The sequence below is a fragment of the Oryctolagus cuniculus genome, chromosome 7, assembly GCF_964237555.1.
Source record: "Oryctolagus cuniculus chromosome 7, mOryCun1.1, whole genome shotgun sequence".
In the NCBI taxonomy this organism is placed as follows: domain Eukaryota; kingdom Metazoa; phylum Chordata; class Mammalia; order Lagomorpha; family Leporidae; genus Oryctolagus; species Oryctolagus cuniculus.
In genome coordinates, this window is record NC_091438.1 from 124,453,040 (window position 1) to 124,480,041 (window position 27,002).

Here is a 27,002-nt window from a genome sequence, read left to right on the forward strand (position 1 = left end):
CCAGGTGCATTAGCAGGGAGCTGGATCTGAAGTGCAGCAGCTGGAACTTGAATTGGTACCCATATATGATGCTAGGATTGCAGGCAGCTGCTTCACCCACTGTGCCACAGTGCCAGCTCTTCAGAATGTTGAGGGAGCCAGATATTTAGCCTAGCAGTTAAGGCACTAGTGTCCAGGATTGCGTAGGTTCATTGCCCCACTCTGACTTCTAACTCTTGCTTCCTGTGAGTACACACCCTAGGAGACAGTGACAGTGGCTCAAGTGATCGTGGTTCTGCCACTCCATGAGAGACCTGGTCTCTGTTCTTGGCTCCTGGCTCTGGTCATGGTCATTGTGGGCATTTGAGGAGTGAACTAAGTGGATGGGAGCTTCCTGTCTGTCTGCCCACCTGTCTCTCCCTCTGCTCTCAAAGGAAATTTTTAATAAATCAAATTAAAAAAAAGAAATATTTTCTTATAGGACATTCATAGAAATACCTGAAATATCTATTACTAAGAGTTTGCATGGATTAAATGTATAACGTTCATGGAATGGAAATGTATATTCATATGCCTAAAATTAAAATCTACATTAAGTCACAGGTTACTCTTCCATCCCCTCCTAAAACTTACTGTTAGTTCTGTTTGTTGATTTCAAAAGTTTTATTCCTGAAAGTGAGTCCTCCATTTAGAGAAACTAACAGAAGCCCATATTATTTCAAATGAGGAAAAGCAAAAATTGTTTTGCTTGAAATTATTTGGACATACTTTTTTTTAAAAACTCATTTTATAAAATATTATAGTGTGAATCAAAGCAGGCTGATATATGAGTCAATATCATAAATTAAGTAATATTTCTGGTGGGTCTAGGTTTATGATATGCTCTTTCCAAAGAAATAGCAACTTCACCTTACTGAAAATATGAAAGTTGAGTAGTTAGCAAGTCTATAAAATTCTGCCTGCTTTAGGATATTTTCATTGTCCATTAGCTAGCTTCTGTACTTTAAAACTCTTCAAGCAGCATTTCAAGAACCATGTGGAAACCCAGAGTGAAAAAGTAGTTATTTAAAGAAATTATGATATCTTTAAAGTAATTTAAAATGCTGTATTATACCAAGATGACATTATAAAATCAAGAGTGAAGACTATTAATAGGGATTTATCTGTTGCCATTGATATGTTACTTTTGCATACAAATCAAAGATATTGAAGTACTATGACAAAAAGGATAAAATAGTTTTTTTTTTATTAATGAGAGAAAGACAGACAGAGGGCTCCCATCCACTGATTAACTTCCCAAAGGCCTGCAATGGCCAGGGCTGGGCCTGAGCCAGAGCCAGAAGCCAGGACCGCAATCTAGGTCTCCCACATGGGTGGCAGGAATCCAATAACTTGAGCCATCACAGTTACCTCCTAGGATCTGCATTGACAGGAATCTGATGTCAGGTGCCAGAGCTGAGAATTAAACCCCAGGCACTCCAATATGGGATGCTCGTGCCTTACCTGCTAGGGAAGACACATGGTCTCCAAAATTAGGACTTTTGTCATGGAAGTGTGAAGAATTTAGCAGTTCTTCCTTCTATACAAAACAAATATGAAGCTGAATAATATTGTCACAAACAACTCTAGGGCTCTGAAAACTAACAAGTAAGACAAGACAAATGAGGAAATGTTTGTGTTTTAACAGCTGCTAAAGCTTTGGGTAGAAGTGGGAGTATCTGGACTCGTTTCCTAGGATACCCCCATGCTCTGCTCATCAGTGAGATGTAGCTTCCCCAGCCTGGGATTGCTTGCCAAAATCAGCAGCTTTGCTACCAGAGGAATTAAAATCAATTTTGAACAGTAGGCCAAATAGTGTAGTTTTGCCCACTAAGTGTGATGGATGCAATTGGAAGCTGATGAAATCCCACAGCTTCGCTAAGCCAATTGCAGTTCTAACTGGGGAGAGCATCATACCTGCCAGAAAGTTGACAGATAGCGCTTAGGAGTAAGGCAACAATAAAAAAGGCTGCGATAAGCACTCCACATATTCTTGACTGACTTGAAACTTCGCATGTATAGGGTATACAGTGTGGGCCCAGGAAAAAGTGAAAGCCAAGGGAGACTGGAGAACTGGCTGAAGCTTTGAATGCATTCTCTAATTTACACACAATCAGTAAAGGATGGAACACTTACACGTTTATTAAGTGACCACTTAGCTATGGATGTACAGATGGGACTCCTACAGAGAACAGAAGAATACAAAGAGACATGGGACTTGTATAAACTGAACACCAAAATATCGTATGTAAATCCAGCATATAAATAATTAGATTTAAATACGGATAAAAAAATGCTCCAGTCAGTAGTTTATTGCCCTGGCAGGCAGCAGTGTGTCCTTCCTCAGAATTGTTGAGATTCTCCATAATCATCTGGAGTCCTTAGCTATTCTGAACTGATGACTGTGACAAGGATTGAGACCATATCTGGGATTAAATCCTGCCACTTCCAGGGACTGCGTAGTAATCTCAGGCAAAGCACCATAGCAGAATTATAGGGTTATTGGGTAGATTTATTAAACCTTTTACATGGTTGTAGCAAACGTTTAATAAACATTAGGGAAATGATAGTGGCTGTGGACATGATGCAGATGGTGATGCTGGGATATGGCTGAGGATAATGATACTCCTCTTCTAGACAGTGTACTCCATGAAAGTAGCATCTGATTATCTCATCTTTGAATTTAGCTCTTAGCACAGTACCTTGCATAGAGGTTGTAATTACTACAAGTTGAACAACCTTAAGTTGAAGTTCCAAAATCTCAAAAGTTCCAAAATCTAAAACTTTTTGAGTATTCATATGATGCTACAACTTAAAAGGCCACACATGATCTCATGTCAATTGGTTACAATTAAATGGGGATATACTAAAAATATTATATAGTACTATCTTTAGGTTTATGTGTATAATATGTATATAGAATGTCAGTGAACTTTGTGTTTAGATTAGGATTCCATCCTCAAGATATCTCCTTGTGTATATGCAAATATTCTGAAATCTGAAAAATTCTAAAGTCTACATATATCTGATCCCAGGCATTATGGATAAGGGATGCTCAACTGGTAATGCTTCTTGATTGAGCTGAATGAACTAATTGTATCTTTTTTGTTTTGTACAAAATTTTAGATTTTGTAGTGGAACTGACACTTGGGATAGCATAATTAATTTTGTGTGTCCATTTTGGTTCCTGGGTGTTCAAATATTTGATGTTACTCTAATGATATTTGGTAGTTGTGATTAATATTTATAATCAATTGAATTTAAGCAAAGATTACCCTTGATGATATTGGTGAGACTTTGTGGAATCAGTGGAAGACTTAAACAAAAAATCTGAAGTTTTCCAAAGGAGGAGAAATTCTGCCTTAAGATTACAACAGAAATCTTGCTTGAGTTTCTAGCCTGCTGGCCTGCCTTACAAATTTTATACTGAAGATTGCACATCAACTTTTTCCTATGTTTCTTTATTGCCAGCCTGCCCTACAGATTTTGATTTGCCACCTCCCAGAATTGCATGACCAAATTCTTTCAAATAAATCAGTCTCTCTCTCTGTGTCACATACATGTATTCTATCTCAGGAGAATCCTGATTGATGCAGCTAGTTTTTGAAAGATCAGTAAAAATAATGGCTGAAACTTTAGTTACTTAGTATAACACTATATAGTACTTACTCTAGTACACATAGTACTTAGTGTGTGAGCAGCCATATGTGGAAAAGAGTAAAATAACTCACAGTCCAGACTGCAATAGCTACAAAACCTGTCAAGAAATTCTTTGATGCTCCTGTAGATGCTCCTAGGCAGAGCTAGTTCCACTCCTACTAAGTCACTATAGCTAGTGACTCCAGCCATACACCATATGAGGACATGACATTAGTAGTCTTTTTAGACCATGTCATTGAAAGTACTGGGATTTCTGCATATCTGAACAGGAATCCTGTGATCACCTCAATAGGTGTGGAGAAAGCATTTGATAAGATTCAATATCCTTTCATAATAAAAGTCCTTCTCAGATTAGATATAGAAGAAATATACCTCAAATTTATAAAGGCTAGGGGCAAGCGTTATAGTGTGTCCAGCTCTCTGCTAATGACCTGGGAACAGCATTGGATGATTGCCCAAGTGGTTGGGCCCCTGTACCCTCGTGGGAGACCCAGATGTAGCTCCTGGCTCCTGACTTCAGTCTATCCCAGCATTGACTGTTGTGGCCACCTGGGGAATGAACCAACAGATGGAAGATCTCTCTCTCTCTCTCTCTCTCTCTCTCTATATATATATATATATATATATAACATTTATATATATATAAAAAACTCTGACTTTCAAAATAAGTAAATTTAAAAGATATTTAAAGGCTATATATGACAAACCAATAGCCAATATCATACTAAATGGGGAAAAGTTGAAAAATTTCCTCTCAGATCTGGAATAGTACAAGAATATCCACTTTTAGGAAGAAAGCTCCTGGCTTCTGGCTTTGGGCTAGCCCATTCTCAGCCATTGAGACCATTTGGGGAGTGAACCAGCAGATGGAAAATTCTCTCTCTCTTTCTCTCTCTAACTCTGCCTGTCAAATAAATGAATAAATCTTTAAAAAAAAGAATGTCCATGTTCACCACTCTTATTAAATATACTATTGAAAGTATTAGCAAGAGCAGTTAAGGAGGAGAAAGAAATAAAGGGCATCAAAATTGGAAAGGAGGAAGTCAAAATATCCATGTTTGTTCATGACATGTTGTACATGGAAAAACATAAATACTACATCAAAGAAGCAAATTAAATATATAAAAATAGATTTTTATATACCAATAATGAACAACAGACACAAAAACATCAAATATTTAGGAAAAAATCTACCCAAAGAAGTGAAAGATCTCTACAGTGAAAATTATAGACTGTTAATGAATAAAAATCATCAAGGACATAGAAAATGGAAAGATACTCCTTATTCATGAATTGGAAAAATTAATATCATTAAAATGTCTTTACTACCTAAAACAATCTACAGATTCAGTGCAATCCCTATCAAAATACTGATGACATTGTTTACAGAGTTAGAAAAAACAATCACCAGATTCATTGGAAATCACAAAGACCCAGAACAAAGTAACCTTGAGCAAAAACAAGTCAAGCTGGGGGTATCACAACACTTTCCTTCAAACATACTACAAAGCTGTGTTAATTACGTCAGCATGATGCTGGAAAAAAACCACATAGATCAATGGAACAGAAAAGAGACCCCAATAACATATATACATGTACATATGGGCAACTAATTTTTGACAGAAGTGTCCAGGCCGTGCATTGGAGAAACAATAATCTCTTCAATAAATGGTGCTGGCAAAATTGGATATATATATGTAAAAGAATGAAATTAGATCTCTGCTTCTCACCATATTAAAAAAAATCAACTCAAGATGGATCAAAGACCTAATTAAGACCGGAGACGATAGAAATGCTGAAGAAAACATAGGGAAAACACTTGAAGTATGGTTGATAGCTTCTTGTATAAAATTCCCAAAGCACAGGCAGCAAAAGTGACTAGACAAATGGGGCTATATCAAACTCAGAAGCTTTTGCGCAGCAAAGGAAACAATAGAGTGAAGAGACGTCCAACAGAATGGGAAAAATATTTGCAAACCACCTATCTGACGAAGAATTAATATCCAGAATATACCAATAACTCAAAAAACTGAACAACAACAAAACCACCAATCTGATGAAGAAATGGGAAAAGGACCTGAGTGGACATTTCTCAAAAGAGAAGATACAAATGGCCAACAAATAAGTGAAAAAATGCTTAGTATCACTAGCCAGCAGGGAAGCTGCAGATCAAAACCACTGTGCAATATCCCCTCACCCTTGTCAGAATGGCTATTATCCAAAAGATAGCAACAGTTACTGGCGGGGATGTGGAGAAAGAGAAACTCTTACACACTCTTGGTGGGAATGTAAATTAGTGCAGCTACTGTAAAAAGCACTATGGAAATTTCTTAAAAAGCCTGGAAACAGACTTGGCATTTGATATAGCAGTCCTATTATTGGATGAATAACCAAAAGACACGAATACCTTGATTCAAGGAGATACCTACACCACAGTGTTTATAGCAGCAGTGTCTATAATAGCCAAAACAGGGCATTAATCAAGGTATCCATCATCCCTCTCTCTCTCTCTCTCTCTCTCACACACACACGAATATCATTCAGATATAAAAAATGAATTAATGCATCTATCAATGCATCTAAATGGAACTATGGAACTGGAAGATATCATATTGAGTGAAATAAACTGAACACAGAAAGACAAATACCACATGTTCTCCCTTATATGTGGGAGAAAGAAATGCTTGTGTGTATTAGTTTTGTTGCAAATACAGTGTTTTGTCACACTTTTTCTTTTCTTTCTTTTTTTTTTTTTTTGGACAGGCAGAGTTAGTGAGAGACAGAAAGACAGAGAGAAAGGTCTTCCTTTCTGTTGGTTCACCCCCTCAAGTGGCTGCCACCGCCGGCGCGCTGCGCCGATCCAAAGCCAGGAGCCAGGTGCTTCCTCCTGGTCTCCCATGTGGTTGCAAGGCCCAAGCACTTGGGCCATCCTCCACTGCCCTCCCGGGCCACAGCAGAGAGCTGGACTGGAAGAGGAGCAACCGGGACAGAATCTGGCGCCCCAACCGGGACTAGAACCCAGGGTGCCTGCACCGCAGGCAGAGAATTAGCCTAGTGAGCCGCGGCGCTGGCCACACTTTGTTTTAAATCTTTGTCAGATTGTTAAGAATTATATACTACTGGGGCCGGCCAGTGTTGTGGTTAGGCCGGCCAATGTTGTGCAGCAGGTTAAGCCACTGACTGAGATGCTGGCATCCCATTGGAGCGCTGGTTCTAATTCCAGCTGCTCCACTTCTGATCCAGCTCCCTGCTAATGTGCCTGGGAAAGCAAAGATGATGGTCTGTTGCTAGGCTCTTAGCACTCATGTGGGAGACCTGGGTGGAGTTCCAGGCTCCTGGCTTCAGCCTGGCCCAGCCCTGGTTGTTGTGGCCATTTGGGGGAGTGAATCAGTAGATGGAAGATCTCATCCTGTCTGTCTGTCTGTCTCTCTATCTAACTCTGCCTTTTAAATAAATAAGAATTATATAGTACAATAGTTTTTAATGATTTTGTGGCTCTTTTTTATTTTTTTATTTTTTGACAGGCAGAGTGGACAGTGAGAGAGAGAGAGAGAGAGAGAGAAAGGTCTTCCTTTGCCGTTGGTTCACCCTCCAATGGCCGCCGCGGCCGGCGCACCGCGCTGATCCAATGGCAGGAGCCAGGTACTTATCCTGGTCTCCCATGGGGTGCAGGGCCCAAGCACTTGGGCCATCCTCCACTGTACTCCCTGGCCACAGCAGAGAGCTGGCCTGGAAGAGGGGCAACCAGGACAGAATCCGGCATCCCGACCGGGACTAGAACCCGGTGTGCCAGCACCACAAGGCGGAGGATTAGCCTAGTGAGCCACGGCGCTGGCCCTTTGTGGCTCTTTTAAAATTTATTTTTTATGAGTGAAGTTGAGCATTTTCATTTGATTATTGTTTATAGCCTTTGCCTATTTTCCTGTTCAATGATGGTCTTTTTTCCTTTTGTTTGTTGAACTCTTTATTTAGTGGAGCATTAAGCCTTTCAGTATAAGGTTAATTACAGATATATTATCTCAAAAATAATGAAAAGGGTAGCACAGCAGGTTAAGCTGCCACATGCAATACTGGCATCCTATGTGAGCACTGGTTGGATTTCTGGCTGCTCCACTTCTAATCTAGCTCCCTACTAATGTGCCCAGGAAAGCACCAGGAGGTGGTTCAAGTACCTGGGCCCCTGCCATGCACATGGGAGACTGAATGGAATTCTAGGCTCCTGGCTTTGGCCTGGTCCAGCTCTGGCTGTTGTGGCCATTTGGAGAGTGGACCAATGAATGGAAGATCTCTCTGTCCTATTCTCTCTCTATAACTCTTCCTTTCAAACAAATAAAATGAATCTTTAAAAATAACTAGATAAATAAAATATGAAGTTAAAAAAGAAAAAGGAAGAAAGCCACATGATCTTTAATTCATTATTCTATTTTTTACTAATTTTTGGATTTAAATTTGTATATGGTCAATGACATATACAGCTGCATATTTTACATGTTAAAATCATACTGAGCCCCATGAGCATGTACAAATATGTTACAAAATAATAAATAATTAATTTTTTTTGACAGGCAAAGTGGACAGTGAGAGAGAGAGAGACAGAGAGAAAGTTCTTCCTTTTTGCCGTTCATTCACCCTCCAATGGCCGCCGTGGCCGGCGCGCTACGGCCAGCGCGCTACGGCCAGCGCATCGCGCTGATCCGAAGGCAGGAGCCAGGTGCTTCTCCTGGTCTCCCATGCAGGTGCAGGGCCCAAGCACTTGGGCCATCCTCCACTGCACTCCCTGGCCACAGCAGAGAGCTGCCTGGAAGAGGGGCAACCGGGACAGAATCCGGTGCCCTGACCAGGACTAGAACCCGGTGTGCTGGCGCCGCAAGGCGGAGGATTAGCCTAGTGAGCCGCGGCGCCAGCTAAATGATTAAATTTTTAAAATATTGGGACTTTTTCATTGCTCTCTCTCTTGGATTACTCACTGTCATGGAAACCTACTGTCAAGTAGGAGCATAAGCAAACAGCTCTTTGGAGAGGGCAGAACCAGGAAGGGCTTTGCTGGAGTGTTTGTGAAAGCCTACAGATTGTTGAAGAGACTGTCAGATAAGCCTTTACAGGAGAGTGAGAAACTAGAAGAAAAGAGGATCATTGTTATGTCATGGGTGAGAGTTTAACACAGGCACTTGCAGCCATGTGAAATGCAGTGAAGGATGGTCTGTCCAAGGAAGCTTTCTGTTGAGAGCACGAAATGAGCAACCTGGTTTCTTTTTGTTGCTCATGTGAGAGGAGAGATACAAACAAAAGGAAAGGCTGTTAAACAGAAAGGAGTTTCTTGATTCCCAGCCTTTCCCAGTGACAGACAATGCAGAAATTAAGAAATTACTTCTAACTGAAAATCATTCCATGGAACTTTTAGAAAATTATCAGTTGATAGTGAAAGTGAAGCGATAGTTAACTCTTTTATTAAAGCCTAAAGAACATCTAACATATGGTCTTAGAAAATCATGTAATCAAATGTTAAAGTTTTCTAATGCTTTAAGGACAATATCTCAGCAAAATCCTAATATAGAGAGGGGTGTGGCATTGTCTATTGGAGTGAACTCCAAGAAGATTGACAAGAGACCTAAACATTTTTTTTAAAAACGTTGTTGGCAGAAACACCACCAGGTTAGTCTGAAATGACAAAACACGTTACCACATGTAAAGGTCTTTGGGACTCTTCAAACTCTTTTGGCGACACCCTAGCTCAGAACACTGCACATCTCCCACAGTCTACTATCTCTCCTTGCGGGAGTTGCTTCAGAGGATGTAAATCAGACTCCAGGATGTGGAGGCAAACACCATGGCTGCTTATTTCTGAGCAAGAGTAGGACCGAGCCCTGCTGAAGGAACGTCTAACATTTCCCTGGCTGGATTGTAGAACTGCTGTGTAATTCCTGTTTGCCTCCTGTTTTCCCAATCTTTCACCAGGAATAGCTATTGTGGCTGTCCTGTGGACACATGCTGCACTTGTGTACATTCAACATGCCTGGGGCAGATACCTCTATTTCTTTAGCTCATATACCTGATTGTACAGAACCATATTCTAGGAGCTGAACTTGAAGGACCAGCCTTGATCTATGCTGGTATTTGTAGAAGAATGAGACTTTCTGTTTTTTTTTTTTTTTTTTTTTTTTTTTTCTGATTTTTTTTTGGTAGGGTATGGGGGTGTTTTGCATGTGAGAGGAATAAGAAATTAGTGGTCAGAGTGCACAAAACTTTTGATACTCTCCACTGAAAAGTAGCCTAACTCTTGTTTTAAATATTTATTTATTTATTTTGGAATTATTTGGAATTATTTCTTTGGAAGTCAGAGTTACAGAGAGAGAAGGAGAGGCGGAGAGAGAGAGAGAGAGAGGCCTTCCATCTGCTAGTTCACTCCCCAGTTGACCTCAATGGCCAGAACTGTGCCGATCCCAAGCCAGGAGCCCGGAGCTTCCTCTGGGTCTTCCCATGTGGGTACAGGGGCCCAAGGGCTTGGGCCATCTTCTAATGCTTTCCCAGGCCACAGCAGAGAGCTGGATAGGAAGTGGAGTAGCTGGGTCTCAAATTAGTGCCCATATGGGATGCCGGCACTGCAGGTGGCAGCTTCACCCACTACACCACAGCGTCGGCCCCATTTACTGATTTTTTTTGAAAACTTTCATTTAATAAATATAAATTTCAAAAGTACAACTTTTGGAGTATATTGATTTTTCCCCCTATAACCTCCCTCCCACCTGCAAACCATCCTATCTTCTACTCCCTCTTCCATCCCATTACTGATGTTTTAAACTGCCATGTTTTGGAGTAATGTTACATAATAATAGATAATTAACAAGCATGTATAGTGAATATCATCACTAAAAGGAATGTTTACAGAAACAAGATAGTTCATGTATTACTTTACCTTTTCTGTAATCTATGTGGTGTTTTAAACCTTAAACTTAGTCACAGGCTGGGTTTGCAGAGAACAACTGTAGGTACTGTGGTTCATGTTTGACTTCTCATTATATTACAGTGAAGTGCCCTGGGCACTGATGATACTGTTTCATGTTTTGGTGACTATAAACTTGTATGTGTCTAAATATTTTCTCAGATGCTTTGTGCCTATCCCTTTGTACTTTATCATTTGTCACTACTTTACCCAAAAAATGTTCAGCTGATGGGTGAAATATTGTGACAAATAGAAGCTGGACGCATTCTTACCCCCAAATGTAAGCTACACTATAGGAAAATATGTGGGAAGAATTGTTAGAGGCATATGTTCTCAGGAATTGAATACCCATGAGCTGTAGTTTTAAAAAAATGGAACCATTTGAAGTATTTCATTTGTAAGAATTTTAATAAAATATTTTTTATTTTTGGTAATATAACATGATGTTTTAATATAGGTATACATTGTGGAATTCCTAAGTTAAGCTACTTAACATATTTATTTCCTGATTACCTATTTAAATATGTCTTAAGTTGTAAATGTAAAAAGGAGCTAAAATCCTTTAGGTATATTTACATATTTATGATTTTACTATTGTATTTTAAAAATTTATGGGGAAATATTTGAAAATTAAAATGAAAGAAGTATTATTCCAGAAAAGTAATATAATCATTCATAACTGAATCATCAGGAATGAAATTGTTTCTTGCTAATGTTTAGCATTACTGTGCTGTCATTTTTCTTAAGTTCAAGCTAACAAATGAAGCAGCTGAACCTTGATAAGCATTTATTACTCTAGGTCATAATCTCTTCACGGATGATCTTTTTAAAAAGCACGTGTCTAATAGTAACCTCTTTTTCCTTAGGGAATTGCTCCAAAGCTGGAATTTTCTACAACTTCAGTGATTACTGAATGTCTGATAAGTTCAAGGAAGTGCCGCACTCAGGTTAAGATTGTTTATTTAAAATATATTTTTTTGCTTATTTCTTTATTCTCTTCTTAATTCTTTACTAAGAAAACTCTGCATATTTTATGAAAAAAAGAATTAAAACACAGTAAGTTAAACATCAAGTTCTCAGTACAGATTTACATAGACCTGGTACTTTGAAAAGGGCATTTCAGGGTAGTGTCTTTCTTACCGAGCGATGGCATCTTTGTTATTAATCTAAAATGAGCCTCAGTTGCCTCCCACTCCAAATTTTAAGTGTAGAGGCACTCAATTCACATTTATCTTTAGGTATTAGTGTTTCTTTTTTTTAACTTTTTAACTTTTATTTAATGAATATAAATTTCCAAAGTACAGCTTATGGATTACAATGGCTTCCCCCCCCATAACGTCCCTCCCACCCACAACCCTCCCCTTTCCCACTCCCTCTCCCCTTCCATTCACATCAAGATTCATTTTCGATTCTCTTTATCTACAGAAGATCAGTTTAGCATACATTAAGTAAAGATTTCAACAGTTTGCTCCCACACAGAAACATAAAGTGAAAACTACTGTTTGAGTACTAGTTATAGCATTAAATCTCAATGTACAGCACACTAAGGACAAAGATCCTACATGAGGAGTAAGTGCACAGTGACTCCTGTTGTTGACTTAACAAATTGACACTCTTGTTTATGGCATCAGTAATCACCCTAGGCTCTTGTCATGAGCTGCCAAGGCTATGGAAGCCCCCTTAGTTCACTGACTCTGAGGCCATTTGCCAAGCTTTATTATTTTATTTTGGTCCTTTTATCTCTTTTCTTTATTGCGACCAACTTTTAGTTGAAAACAATTTACATAGCTATTTAACAGTTTGGTTACATGTTAGTTGTAAGAATGAAAAGGTTAGTACACATGACAGAGGGTACCATGATGTTTTTGTTTTTGCTTTACTTCATGGACCTTTGTATTTTTATAAAAGATTTATTTATTTGAAAGGCAGAGAGACAGAGAGAGGGAGAGACAGAAATTTTTCCATCTGTTGGTTTACTCCCCAAATAGCCACAACAGCCGGTGCTGGGCCAGGCTGAAGCCAGGAGCCAAGATGGTAGGAGGCCCATGCACTTAGGCCATCATCCACTGCCTTCCCAGGTACATCAGCAGGAAGCGGATAGGAAGCAGAAGAGCTCAGACTACAACCAGCACTCCATATGGAATGCTAGTGTTGCAAGCAGTGGCTTAAACTGCTACCCTACAGCATCAGCCCCAATCTTTCTATTTTTAATGCAAAGAAATCAGGCTGCCAGAAACATACCGTGATCAAGGAGTCTCAGAGAACTCGTTGGAGAGTCTGTGAATCTTGTGGAAGTTATAAAAATTTCCAGGTTACTGCAAAAACATTCAAAGGATCCATTTTTTTTTTAAGATTTTATTTACTTGAGAGGTAGAGTTACAGACAGAGAGAGGCAGAGACAGAGAAAAAAGTTCCATCCACTGGTTCCCCAAATGACCACAACAGCCAGAGATAGGCTGATCCAAAACCAGGAGCTGGAAGCTATTTCCAGGTCTCCCACCCAGGTGCAGGGGCCCAAGAACTTGGACCATCCTCTACTGCTTTCCCAGGCCATAGCAGAGAGCTGGGTCAGAAGAGGAGCAGCCTGGACACAAACTGGCGCCTAAATGGGATACCTGCACTGCAGGCAGAGGCTTAGCCAACTATGCCACAGCACTGGCCCCAAAGGACCCATTTTTAGTAAAAGTGACCAGAGCTTCTCAGACTGGGATGTTGCTATTCAGTGAGTGATTTCTTGAGTGTTTATAATTCCTTCAGGAATTTGATGGCCACATTTGTGCAATCAGATCAAGGGAAGACTTTCAGCTTAAGTTCCTCTGTGTCTGTAAAACTGCCTGTAGGAGGCTGAGATAGCTGAATCTAGTATTCCATTCTATACTGATTCTTCGTGAGTCACCAGGATGGGCTGGCTACCTTGTTCACAGGTTGTCTAACAGCCTGTATCTAGGCATCCCTCACGGGCAGTTGCACTGTGATGCAGTAATAATGACCAGGCTGTGATCAAGAGCCAGGAATATAGAAAGCCTAAGAGACTCAAATGACTGGACTGGGCCTATCATGGAGGGAGTAGGATGGTAAATTACTATATTATCATCTTTTGAATAAAATTTGCTCAGAATGGTAACTGACTTAAACTAAGAAAGGTACCTTGTAGTTTTAGAATTATTTGAGGGGATCATTCTTATTTTGTTTAGCAGATATTTAGTATTTCAGAGTTGGTCTGAAGTACATTTTTTAAATGCAAACTGAAACAGCTATTTAGAGATCTAATAATCTATGCTTGCCAAGCATGGAGATAATGTTATTGACTTCTTTTTGAGATATGCATTGTGTATAGAAATGTTTTGCCCAGACTGAGATAATTTTTATCTCCATACTGGAGAATGCCCTTCTAATGGATTGAAAAAAGACTTCTAGTCTTTTTTTCTTTTTATGTTTTGTCTGAAATATAGTATACCCACATAAAAGTGCATATATATTCCAAGTATGAAGCTCAGTAGAAGAGCCTTTTCTGAATGTAAAACCTTCACCCATGCATAGTGAAATTATACTTGGGAACTAACATTTTCCATTGTAAATTTTTGGCAAGACTTTTTTTTATCCCTGATTTGGAATTTCAGTGTTTGTCGTTTGATTTTTTTTTTTTGAACAGTGATGTGAGAGAATAGACTTTTGGTGTCAATCAGTATTTAAGAAAATATATTTAAAATAAATAAAATATACATTAGAAACAGACCTGTAGCTTAGAGTTCATGTTCCTCATAAGACTGCTGTAAAGACTGAATAAGAATGTATTCCTCATGACTGGAATATGAAATATAACTGATGAATTTACAGTTCTATCTAAGGCTATATTAGAAAATTAAGATGACTGGGGAGGTACAGAAGATAATTGTTGAAACACAAAGTGGAACGGTTATCAGGGGGCTCAACAAAATATTCACTTAAAATTAAAAGACATTTTTAAACTTTTTATTAATGTGATACTTGTATATTTTTATGTGGATAATACAATATTTCAACACATTTACCTAGCATAAACAGATCAGATCAGGCAACTAGCTTTTCCATTTTCTTATTCTTTGTGTCTTGAGCCAGTTCTTGTAGAGTATATGAAACATCACTGTGCTTTGTGGTCACCCTACCCTGCTGTGCAGCACGCGAATGCAGCACCAGTCACAAAGGCTGGGACAGGAAGTCAAGCTAGATGTTTATTAATGGAGAATGTGTAAAGAAAATAGGGCAGAAAACGGTGAACGATTATTCAGCCATAGAAACAGTCACTTCTAGATAAAACACGGAATGGTAACACAATTTGATTTTAAGTTGATATTTCCACTTATTTCTCCAAGGGAATATTAGATTCAATTAAAATTTTAATGGCTATAAAGTATCATTTTCTGTTTCAAAGAAAAAAATAAGATAAACGTTAAGTTTTGGAAAGAGTTATAAAATTATTTAGATTTCCAGATAATTATAGTGCCCTTTAATCCTTTTCATATTTTCAGATTGGATGTTTTGTCCCTAATTAAATGGGCTGAAAATTAAACATATTATTTTGATTTTTTTTTCTGGATGAAACTGTTTTTCTGTCTACTCAGTTCTATTTCTTTTTTTTTTTAAGATTTATTTATTTATTTGAAAGAGTTACACAGAGAGGAGAGGCACAGAGAGAGAGGGAGGTCTTCCATCCTCTGGTTTACTCCCCCATTGGCCGCAATGGCTGGAGCTGTGAGGATCTGAAGCCAGGAGCCTCCTCTGGGTCTCCCATGTGGGTGCAGGGGACCCAACTTCTACTGCTTTGTCGGGCCATAGCAGAGAGTTAGATTGGAAGTGGAGCAGCTGGGTCTTGAACTGATGCCCATATGGGATGCTGGCACTGTAGGTAGTGGCTTTACCTGCTACACCACAGCTCCAGCCCCTCAGTTATTCTTTTTTCTTAAAGGGAGATTTATTGTTGACTAGTTAAATATCAGTAATGACTTTATTAATGTGTTAGTCTGCTCCACTGTGCAGCTCTTGCTGTATGATAAACCTCACTGATTCAGTGACTTTAAACCGCTTATTATTTCTCCCGGTTCTGTTGATCTGCTGAGTGATTCTTCTGCTATTGACCAGCTGGCTAGGGCTGAGTGATCTAAAATAGTTTGACTCATATGTCTGGCAGCTGGCAGTCATTTTGGCCAGTGCTGGACCTTCCATTTCTGGTAATAAAGGTGTTTTTTTGTTGTTTTTTTTTTTTTTGTTTTTTTTTGTTTGTTTGCTTGTTTTTTTCACTCAGGGCAATGATCAGGAGCCTCTCACCCTGTATCCGGACAGTAACTGTGGCTCATTCACATGATAAGAGAATGTTTTCAGGTTAGGAGAGGTCAAGCATTGTTCAAGTCTGTCCTTGTGGCACATGTGCTAGTGTCCTCTTGACCAAAGATAGTCACATATCCAACTCAGAGTCACTGTGGGAGAAATTGCTCTATGTGTGTGTGTGTGTGTGTGTGTTCACAAAGGGAAGTTATGGCAGCCATTTTAAAGTAGTACAACAAGGCCACTATTGTAAGCTTTGTCAGGCATGGACAGATTGTATTTAGGAATGAGTAGAGTTGACATGTATTTCTAGTACATACTGTGCATCTTATAACTTCCACTAGCAGTATACAACCCTCATAACTTTAAGAAAGAAGATGGGGTTAGTTACTTAATGTTTGGCATAATCTGAGGTGAATATAGAAGAAAGAACTCTGCAGCATTGTTGAAATGGATGATTATCATTCAGTTCAGCTGGGTCTGTAAGTAAGCGATACTAAAATACGTAGAAGATTGGAGGAAAGAGGCGTAGGACTGAGGGTGTTAAGAGCAAGTAAGAGATTCAGTGAGTAAACTAAGTAGGATGAGGAAAAGAGGGTTTGATCAGCTTGGGATTTTCAGATTTATGGATGTAATGGGTCTGCATGCTGATGAAACCCAAAATTCAGTAGAAAAAGACAGAGCTGAGAAACAGAAACTCTAATTCCAAGGTTTTAGAAAGATTCATTTCTTGAATGCTTTAATAAACCTCAAAGATCCTTGCTATAGTGCTAAAATCCATTGCCTCTGTGAGTCAGTGTGATGTCACAGAGATGAATGGAATGCGATTAAACAGAAAAATTCTTAATTACTTGAGGTCATTGAACAAGGTGGGAGAAGGTCCAGGAGCATATTGCAAACTATAGGAGAAAGAACGAGGAAATCATCTGATGCTTCTGGTCTGTAGGAAACTCATAGACTTACTTCTCCAATTTGGAAAATGTTTTATGTCCTTGTATATCTACTTTGTAGAAAATTTGACTCTTCCGTGTTCTTTTCACATTTGTATTTTATATACTCAGATACCCTTAGCAAATAAAGGGGGGAGTTGAGAAAGTGAGAAAGGCAGTAGAATTTGTGGTTTTAAAATTGTGTTATGAAGAAAGAGATTCTGAACCATCCATATTCTGTAATTGAAAACTTCTTATAATTCTACATGGTATATGAAGAAATCTTTCTACTTATAATCTATTAAGGCAAAACTATTTGAATAAAATGTTATCCTAGGGCTGATTCTGAGGCCAGAGTGCTATTTAGGACATCTGCCATTCTATGAGTCTGCTGAGTATCTCACTTCCCATGTTGGATCACTCTCCCCTTTATTTATTCTATCAGTTAGTGTTAGCAGGTACTAGACATGTTTATGTGCTCCCTTTGACTCTTAGTCCTTTCATTATGATCAATTGTGAACTGAAATTGATCACTTGGAATAGTGAGATGGCATTGGTACATGCCACCTTGATGGGATTGAATTGGAATCCCCTGGTATGTTTCTAACTCTACCATTTGGGGCAAGTCAGCTTGAGCATGTCCCAAATTATACATCTCTTCCCTCTCTTATTCCCACTCTTATGTTTAACAAGGATCACATTTCAGTTAATTTTCAATACTTAAGAATAACTGTGTATTAATTACAGAATTAAACCAGTCATATTAAGTAGAACAGACAAAAAAACTACTAAGAGGGATAATGTATTAAGTTGTTCATTAACAGTCAGGGCTATGCTGATCAAGTCACCGTTTCCCATAGTGTCCATTTCACTTCAACAGGTTTCCTTTTTGGTGTTCAGTCAGTTGTCACCGATCAGGGAGAACATATGGTATTTGTCCCTTTGGGACTGGCTTATTTCACTCAGCATGATGTGTTCCAGATTCCTCCATTTTGTTGCAAATGACTGGATTTCGTTGTTTCTTACTGCGGTATAGTATTCTAAAGAGTACATATCCCATAATTTCTTTATCCAGTCTACCGTTGATGGGCATTTAGGTTGGTTCCAGGTCTTAGCTATTGTGAATTGAGCTGCAATAAACTTTAGGGTGCAGACCGCTTTTTTGTTTGCCAATTTAAATTCCGTTGGGTAAATTCCAAGGAGTGGGATGGCTGGGTCAAATGGTAGGGTTATCTTCAGGTTTCTGAGGAATCTCCAGACTGACTTCCATAGTGGCTTGACCAGTTTGCATTCCCACCAACAGTGGGTTAGTGTCCCTTTTTCCCCACATCCTCGCCAGCATCTGTTGTTGGTAGATTTCTGCATGTGAGCCATTCTAACCGGGGTGATCTGGCTGAAAAGCCCATGAGAGTATTTCAGGCATGGAAAGTCAAGACACTCTGGCAAAAGATCTCTGTGAGTGAGATCCCAGTGGAAAGAACAGGTCTTCAAAGAAGGAGGTACCTTTCTCTGAAGGGAGGAGAGAACCTCCACTTTGACTATGACCTTGTCTAAACAAGATAAGAATCGGAGAACTCAGAGGGCTTCCATAGCCTTGGAAACTCATGACTGGAGCATAGGGAGATTACTGATGCCATAGACAGGAGTGTCAATTGGTAAAGTCAACAACAGGAGTCACTGTGCACTTACTCCTCATGTAGGATCTCTGTCCTTAATGTGCTATGCATTGAGATTTAATGCTATAACGAGTACTCAAACAATATATTTCACTTTGTGTTTCTATGGGGGTGCAAACTGTTGAAATCTTTACTTAATGCATACTAAACTGATCCTCTGTAAAAAAAAAAAAAAAGAAATTATCAACTCCCAACTTGACTCTCACTGGGATTAAACATGACAATAGGTCTGATCTGATTTCATCATCATTTAAAAAAAATCATCTATTATTTTTCACTTTATGTTTCTGTGTGGGAGCAAACTGTTGAAATCCTTACTTACTGTATACTAAGCTGATCTTCTGTATATTAAGATAATCGAAAATGAATCTTGATGTGAATGGAAGGGGAGAGGGAGTGGGAAAGGGGAGGGTTGTGGGTGGGAGGGACGGTATGGGGGGGAAGCCATTGTAATCCATAAATCGTACTTTGGAAATTTATATTCATTAAATAAAAGTTAAAAAAAATGTTATCCTAATAACACAACAAAATTAGAAATGTCAAAATTTTTTTTTAAGATTTACTTATTTGAAGGGCAGAGTTACAGAGAGGCAGAGGCAGAGGCAGAGAGAGAGAGAGAGAGAAAGAGAGAGAGGTCTCCCATCCGCTGGTTCACTTCCCAAATGGCTGCAATGGCCAGAGCTGCGCCGATCCGCAGCCAAGAGCCAGGAACGTCTTCCGAGTCTCCCACGTGGATGCAGGGACCCAAGGACTTGGACCATCTTCTTTCCCAGGCCTTAGCAGAGAGCTGGACTGGAAGTGGAGCAGCTGGGACTCGAACCAGAGCCGATATGGACTGCAGGCACTGCAGGCAGCAGCTTTATCTGCTATGACCCAGTGCCAGTCCCCAAATTTGTTTCATAACATCAAGAATTTTATACTACTAACAACTTTTTACTAGAAGATGAAATACAAGTTATTAAATTAAATTTATAAAATATTTTATGTTTTTACTTTTATAAAGATGTGGAACTAGAATTAAAATCATATGATTATCTGTCATTTAATTGTAAAGTTATAACTTTGAAGGGAATTTAAAATGCTATTCACCTTGTATAATCTAAGTAATACATAACATTAAAATGTGTATGTGTTCAAATTATCATACTGTACATATGTAATTATAGAATGAAACTTATTTTTTATTATTTTCCCTATAAAAATTTCATAATCAACTAGAGATGTATTTTTTATAGGTAAAATAGCTATTTATTCAGCCTCTTGTGTCAAACTGTTCTGTGCACGTACCAATAGAATCAGCACACCCTTTGTAACAGGCAGGATTACAAATCAAGTTTTATTTCATGTTACCTGATTATATAAAAACTGTAAAGTAAAAATGATATATAATTCCTTTTAACATTCCTAATAAACAATTCAGCAGGAGATATGACACAGGAAGAACAGTAATGTAATTCTCACTTAAATTTAACTTGTCATAATATGTTATTAATATACAATGACAACAAACTTTTAAAACTTTATATTTACTAAGATTCTGGCAATAGCTTTATGTAACAAGACAACAGCATACCAGCCTGCCACTCAACTTGTTTACGGTTAAGTCTCAGCTTCAATATGAAGCTGTTTAAAAAAAAAGGAAATCCTGCTTTGTACATGCTAAATATCTTGGCATGTATGCCATTAAACATAGTAATTAATTTAAGAAAGCAAGAGTAAAGAGTTAACAAAAGCTACACATTGCAGCCTAAATGAAATTTGTAGAAAAAATAAGTAACTATTACTGGTTACATAAAATTTTCCTGACTGGTTAAAACTTAACAATATAAAACATGCATTTTAGAATCTTTAGCTGTCAAGTTAAAAAAGTACCAGTGTCTACTTGAAATGCTTCCTTTCCAAAGCCAAAGTGAAGTCAAAATTAATTCAAATGACATTCATTTTAATGCTAAAAATATTCAGTTATTATTCAAGTGGAGGTAAATCCCAGAGACTTGGAGGCTTTCTCATGCTGCAAAGGGCCTGTTTCTCTGGCTCACTCAAAGCAGCCTACAACAGAGTCCCAGGATGAGCTCAGCAAAGAGCAAGAGTGCTGTCCACAGCTCTGATTGCCCCATGAAGCATGGCTGCTGTGTCCACAGAAAGAGGATGTGGAGGACCAAAGGCACGCTATTCTGCTAGCTAAAGAGATAGCAATCCTCCCTCCTGACCCTAAAAGCTCCTTCCCCAAGTCAATAAAAGTATACAAGGGGCAAAATTAAAATACACTTATCTACAGAGTAAGGATTCTGGCATATCAATGGAATCCCTACTTTAAAAGTTTTAACTAGAATCATCTGGTCATTTCTGATTACATCTTACAGATGTATCGGAGTGTTTCTGTTGATTTATTATTACTAGATAGTTCTAGTCAAAACTGTTAGCTTCATTCCCAAGTATCTTAACCACTAGGTAGGAGTGCAGTGTCTTATCTCACAGAGTTACCAAGCACTGGAAGAGAGAAAAGAGGTGTCAGGCAGCAGGCAACAATCACAGCCCTTTCATACAGTGGCATCTGAGTGGCTACTGCAGGAATAATTCTAAAAACAAGAAAATTCATGCATTTTAGTTAACTATGCCATAGTTTTCACAGTTGAAATTTCCTTACACATTGCACTTTCTTTGTAAGGGATCCTGATTTTTCTTAATGTTAAGGCGAGTCAAGACTTGAACTTGCAGCCTTCTTTTTCTTCTTACTGTGTTTCTTATACTTCTTTTTGTTTTGTTTTTCTGTTGCTTTTTCTCGTTCTTCACTGCTTTTCTTCTTTTTGGCATGTACCTCCTCATTGTAATCTGATTCTGATAAGGATTCAGCTGACAAAGGCTTATCTTCAGGATACATCTTTCTTTTTTTGCTGAGTCCTTTAATGTCCTTTTCTTTCTCCATTGCATCCTTTGATTTCTTTTTCTTTTTTAAACTGTCCTTACTGTCTGATTCAGTTTCTGATGTGGAGCTTTCGGAAGATTTATGTGAATGGTTCTTCTTTCTCTTTTTTCCTTGTTTCTTATCATCTTCAGAGTGCCCAGAACTGCTGGAAGAATCAGAGCTTGATGAAAAAGATGAATACCTACCAGATTTCTTCTTTTCTTTTTTTTTTCTCTATTTTTAGATGAACTTTCACTTCCACTTAATAATTTCTCTCTGTGTTTTTCTAGTTCTTTCTTCTAGTTCTCATTCATTTTTTTCTTCAATTTCAGCCAAAGCCTTGGAGCCTTTCTTTTTCTTTTCTAGTTGCTCTTTTACTTCTTCCCAGGTAGGTCTTGGCCACTTCAGATAATCCTGGATTGTTGGCCCTGAAGACTGGATTGGACCCCTTGATCTGGCCATTGCTATTGGATTCATATAGGCCACCCCATTGTCCCGCTTGCCCATGGCACCTGCCTAAGCCGAACCGCCAAACACCGAAGGAGACCAAGCCAGAGAAGCAGCCCAAATGGCCCCACCGCCACTGCTGCCTGCTAGAGATATATTTTTAACACTACCATACATAGTCCTCCTAATTTATAAAAGCCAATTATTAAATATAATGAACCAATATGTATATTAATTTTTAGTATTAAAAATAATACATTTCTGACTTTGAAATTTGGAATTTTCAAATGATTAAATATTGGGCTTTAATTTTCATAAAGCCCTTGTTAGACTTAAGAAGGAAGTTTGATATAATATCCTTATTAATTAGTATACAAAAGTTACCTAGGAGAATGTGGATTTGATTTTCTCTAGGATCAGCAGAGATAGGAAAGATCATGTAGTTGGCTTGAATAGATTTTATGTATATTAGATTACTTCTAAAAGTTTCTTCGTCCTCTATCTAGGATTTTAAAAAATCTGTCCAAGTTAATTTTTATTTTTTATGTTTAGGATAAATTCGTTTACCATTCAGCTCCAGTTGAAAAGTCACACGGCAGACTGCAAAGCAGAACATCAAGATCACAGAAGAAGAAATCCAAGTCACCTGAGAGAAATAAATACTGCATAAATGCAAAAAACTACGAACAGCCCACAATTTCTTCAAAGTCACACTCTCCATCTCCCTACACAAAAAGACGCATGTGTGAGCTTTCTGAAGACACCAGGCGGCGGCTGGCGCATTTAAATCTGGGACCTTATGAGTTCAAAAAAGAAACAGATAAGCCTCCATTTGTGATTAGACATGTACGTGCTGTCTTATGAATTTTCCATTTGGAAATGATGAAATCCACTAAAATATTATTCTGACGTATCTTTCAACTTTTGGTTTATATTAATGATTTTCTTTCTTGAACTGTTAGCCTAGCAATCTAAAATGGGAAATTAGAAATCAAAGAACATGCTTTTTCAGTCTTAAAACCTGCAGAGATCAAGCTACATTGTGAATGCCATGTTAAATCCTCTAAGTACCCATTTCTTTTCTTCTCTTACAGTGGACAGTGTAATAATTCCTCAGATTGAACTTGGTTGTAATTGACATTAGTACTAAAATGGCAGGATAGGATTTTAAAAGAGAACCAGGTGTTCTTTATGAAAAGGAAGACCCTCAGCCTTTTAAAAAAAAAGTTTAATGGAAAGTAGGTTTCCTTTGAAATTATGTCCTTTGGGTAAGCTTTGTATAATGGCCTTTTGAAGCAAATCATTATCTGATAGGTTATAGGAAGGGCTTTCAAAGTGAAGAGAGTTAACTTCAGGGTGGCACAGTCCTGATCTTTCTTTACAGAAGTCAGATTTGGTAAAGTTTAAATTTAGAGTCTTGTGTCTATATGATAGCCAAATAGATTTTGACTAAATTTAAGGGCTATTTAATAAGGAACCTACTCAGAATCTTCATAGTTTCATTAAATCACATGAAGCTTTTTTTTTTTTTTAACCTTAAAAGCAATTCTTCAGTGTCGCTGCATGGGTGGGAGAGTAGGGTGGGAAGTATCACTATGTTTCTAAGTCTGTGTATATGGAATACATGAACTTTGTTCATCTTAAAAAAGTAAAGCAATTCTTTACCAAAAGCTTTCAAACTAATAAAAATTACTAAAGGTACATTTTAAGATCATTCTATCTACAGATACAGATACAATGTATTAATATTGAATCTCAAGATAAGAAACAACTTTTTGGGTTATCTATAAAAGAAACTCCTAACTCAAATGTCTGTCAATCATGTTTTCTAAATTCTCAAACAAGGGAGTCCAACATGTAAGCATGCCCCTTTGGGTGTCTTACAGCTGTCCCAGTATAACAATCTGAAAGTTCAGATTTTCTTTATGATACTTTTCAAAACAGTTTGTATCCCTTAAAGCAGCATTTCATTCCATCTTTATGTTTTTTAATGATTAATTAGTTAATTTGAAAGGCAGAGTGATAGGGAGAAACACACACACACACAGATAGAGGTATCTTCCGTCTCCTGGTTCATCCGCCAAATGCCCTCTACTCTGAAGATAGGATCCAGAAACTCCATCTTGGTCTCACATGTGTGTGGCAGGAATGTGAGTGCTTGGACCATCATCTGCTGCCTCCCAGGTACATTAGCAGGAAGCTACATTGGAGGCAAAGACCAGACTTGATCCCAGGCACTCCAATTATTGCATACAGGCATGCCAAACAGTGGCTTCAGCTGCTTTGCCAAAACGTCCACCCTGACCTTTGTGTTTTGAGTATGAATCCTGTATTCTTTTAACTTAAAGTGGTAGTTTTTATTATAGGAAGAAAATTTATAGTGTAATGGATACTTTCAATTGGTAATATTTTATTGAGGTTATTGTGATTATGTTTTTCTTTTATAGAAACTGTCTACATTTTTTTGTTGCTGAGTGATAATCCAGATGCTTTTAATTAGATGCTTGATGGAAGTTTTAGGATCCTTTAATTTTTATGTCTGCCCACAATTGCAAATTAAATTTAAAAAGTATATAATATATTCTAAAGGAATAGTAGCATTTTAATTAAAATGCCAAATACAAGGATAAGCAAATATTATGGAAGTTAGCCACATAAAATTATTTGCAACAATGACTGTTCTTAAAATTTTTGTTTTATTATTACCTTCCATTTCAGTGTTCCAAATGGAATAATTTTATCATTGCTTAGTGTAAACTTTGAAGTTTTAAGTGGCCTTCCCCTCAGATTTCAGTAAACAAAACTTCTAAATTTGAATACTTATAAAATTGCTTATTGAATAGCAAATTGTATTTTTCCAATTGTATATATAAACAGGATTTCCCTCACCCACACCTCCCATTCATAGTTTTAAAAGCAATTAGCAAATTGGTAGCCAAACACATTTTAACTTGATACATGTGCATGGAAAATGTTAACACTGTTAAGAAAGACAAATAGCACATGCTATGAAAAATAATCTTAAAGCATAAGAAACAAGTCAGTTAGCAGGCCGGTGCCGCGGCTCACTAGGCTAATCCTCCACCTTGCGGCGCTGGCACACCGGGTTCTAGTCCCGGTCGGGGCACCGGATTCTGTCCCGGTTGCCCCCTTCCAGGCCAGCTCTCTGCTGTGGCCAGGGAGTGCAGTGGAGGATGGCCCAAGTCCTTGGGCCCTGCACCCCATGGGAGACCAGGAGAAGCACCTGGCTCCTGCCATCGGATCAGCGTGGTGCGCCGGCCGCAGCACACCGGCCGCGGCAGCCATTGGAGGGTGAACCAAGGCAAAAGGAAGACCTTTCTCTCTGTCTCTCTCTCACTGTCCACTCTGCCTGTCAAAAAATTAAAAATTAAAAAAAAATAAAAAAAAATAAGAAGTCAGTTAGCATACATTGGGACAAACTAGCACAACCATCCTAAAAGGATTAAAAAACCTTTTTGATTTTCATTTATGCAGAATAGGATATTTTCTTTTTCTATTGTGATAAAATACACATAACATGTAATTCCCTATTTGAACCATATTTTCTTTAAGTTTGTTTGAGTGCAGAGAGAGAGGTACAATGATATGGGACCATGTGTGTCTCACCCAGGGTCTTAACCACTAGGCCAAATGCCCACCCTGAACCATTTTAAATTGTAAAATTCAGTGGCATTTAGAATGTTCAGTATATGCTCTAGAGCTTTTGTCTCCCTAAATAAAAACACTGTACTCATTAGTGAGACCCTATTTCTCCATGTTTTATCATTCTAACTTGTATTTTTGTTTAAAAAATTCAATTATTATTATCTATAAAACACTCAGCAAGCTAGGCTCTAAACACAAAGCCAAGTAAAGGGTTTGAGTTCAAAGTATTCATGCTAAAGAGATAAGTAGCAAATGGCTAGACTTGATTTCCTTTTATCTCCTTTTTAAAGATGTAATTATTTATTTGAAGAGGAGTGAGATAGAGACTGAGAGATCAATTTCCATCCACTAGTTTGGTCCTCAAATGGCTGCAATGGCCAGGGCTGATCCTGGCCAAAGCCAGGATCCCAGAATCCATCTGGATCTCCCATGTGGGTACAGGGGCCCAAGCACTTGGGTCATCTTCTGCTGCTTTCCCAGGCCTTAGCAGAGAGCTGGACTGGAAGTGGAGCAGCAGGGACTTGAACTGCGCCCATATGGGATGCTGGTACTGCGGGCGGCAGCTTTACCTGCTATGCCTCAGCACCGGCCCCGAAGATGTTTGTTTTAAAGTAGGTACAAATATGCAATTAAAAGTTTCTGGAGAAAAAAAAAAAGTTTCTGGAGACTAATTTCAATTTTATTTAAAAATGAATGCAAAATACTTGACTACATGGACTTTGGAACATGACTGCCCCATATGGACACTCAGGTTAAAATGATGTCTGTTGTACTCTATGTTCCTAGTACCATAAGATTGAAAGGCTGAGAATGGATAAGCTCTTTTTCATGGTGAAATCCTGCTTCCTTTAGGTTGATCCCCCAAGTCCTAGGGCTGACACTTTATTCGGATCTCCTAGCAGAGACTGTGAAAGAGATGGATGGTCCAGGATGCACACGGGTAAGCTAGAAATTCTCTTTGTTCATTGCTTTCATTGTATAATGTATACTCGAGCCTTTCTCTTGGCATTGATGAACATAACTGGAATCTTTGTTGTTTTATTGGATAATATAGTGTAGTGTAGCTTTTTATTACTTGTGGGACACCCACATAGGTACTCTAAAATGATAATTTTAGTGTTGTCATAAACCATCTTCCTCTTTGGATTCAAAATACATATTAGCATATTAAAGACTATGTTACCTTCTAATAAAAATTGATTGTGTTCAGCTCAATACTTTTTAGATTTATTAGACTATGGAGCCCTTTTCTAACCTTAACATATACTCTTTCTAGAGCAGGTTTGGAAAACATAATGAAAAGAGTTCAGGGGTTATGTTTTTTGTATATATATTTAGACTTTTTTTTGTATATATATTTAGACATATGTTTGATGGTTGCTCTGTTTCTTGACATTCTTGAACGAATAATTTAACCACTTTGATAATTTGTTTATTAATTAAAGAGCAAAGATACTGTG

The 27,002-nt window shown here is 38.2% G+C and overlaps 1 protein-coding gene and 1 pseudogene across 2 annotated transcripts in view; one reads left to right on the top strand and one right to left on the bottom strand.

Moving 5' to 3' along the window:
- Positions 1-27,002, top strand: part of SPATA6 (spermatogenesis associated 6) — a 129,635-nt gene that overhangs the window by 33,157 nt on the left and 69,476 nt on the right. For both annotated transcript variants that reach the window (XM_008265284.4, XM_008265285.4), the window contains exons 6-8: positions 11,485-11,565; positions 22,429-22,722; positions 26,395-26,482. In XM_008265284.4, the coding sequence (XP_008263506.1) occupies positions 11,485-11,565; positions 22,429-22,722; positions 26,395-26,482 (463 nt within the window). The remainder of the gene's footprint in view (positions 1-11,484; positions 11,566-22,428; positions 22,723-26,394; positions 26,483-27,002) is intronic.
- On the bottom strand, positions 21,214-21,976 carry LOC100339245 (protein FAM133B pseudogene; annotated as a pseudogene).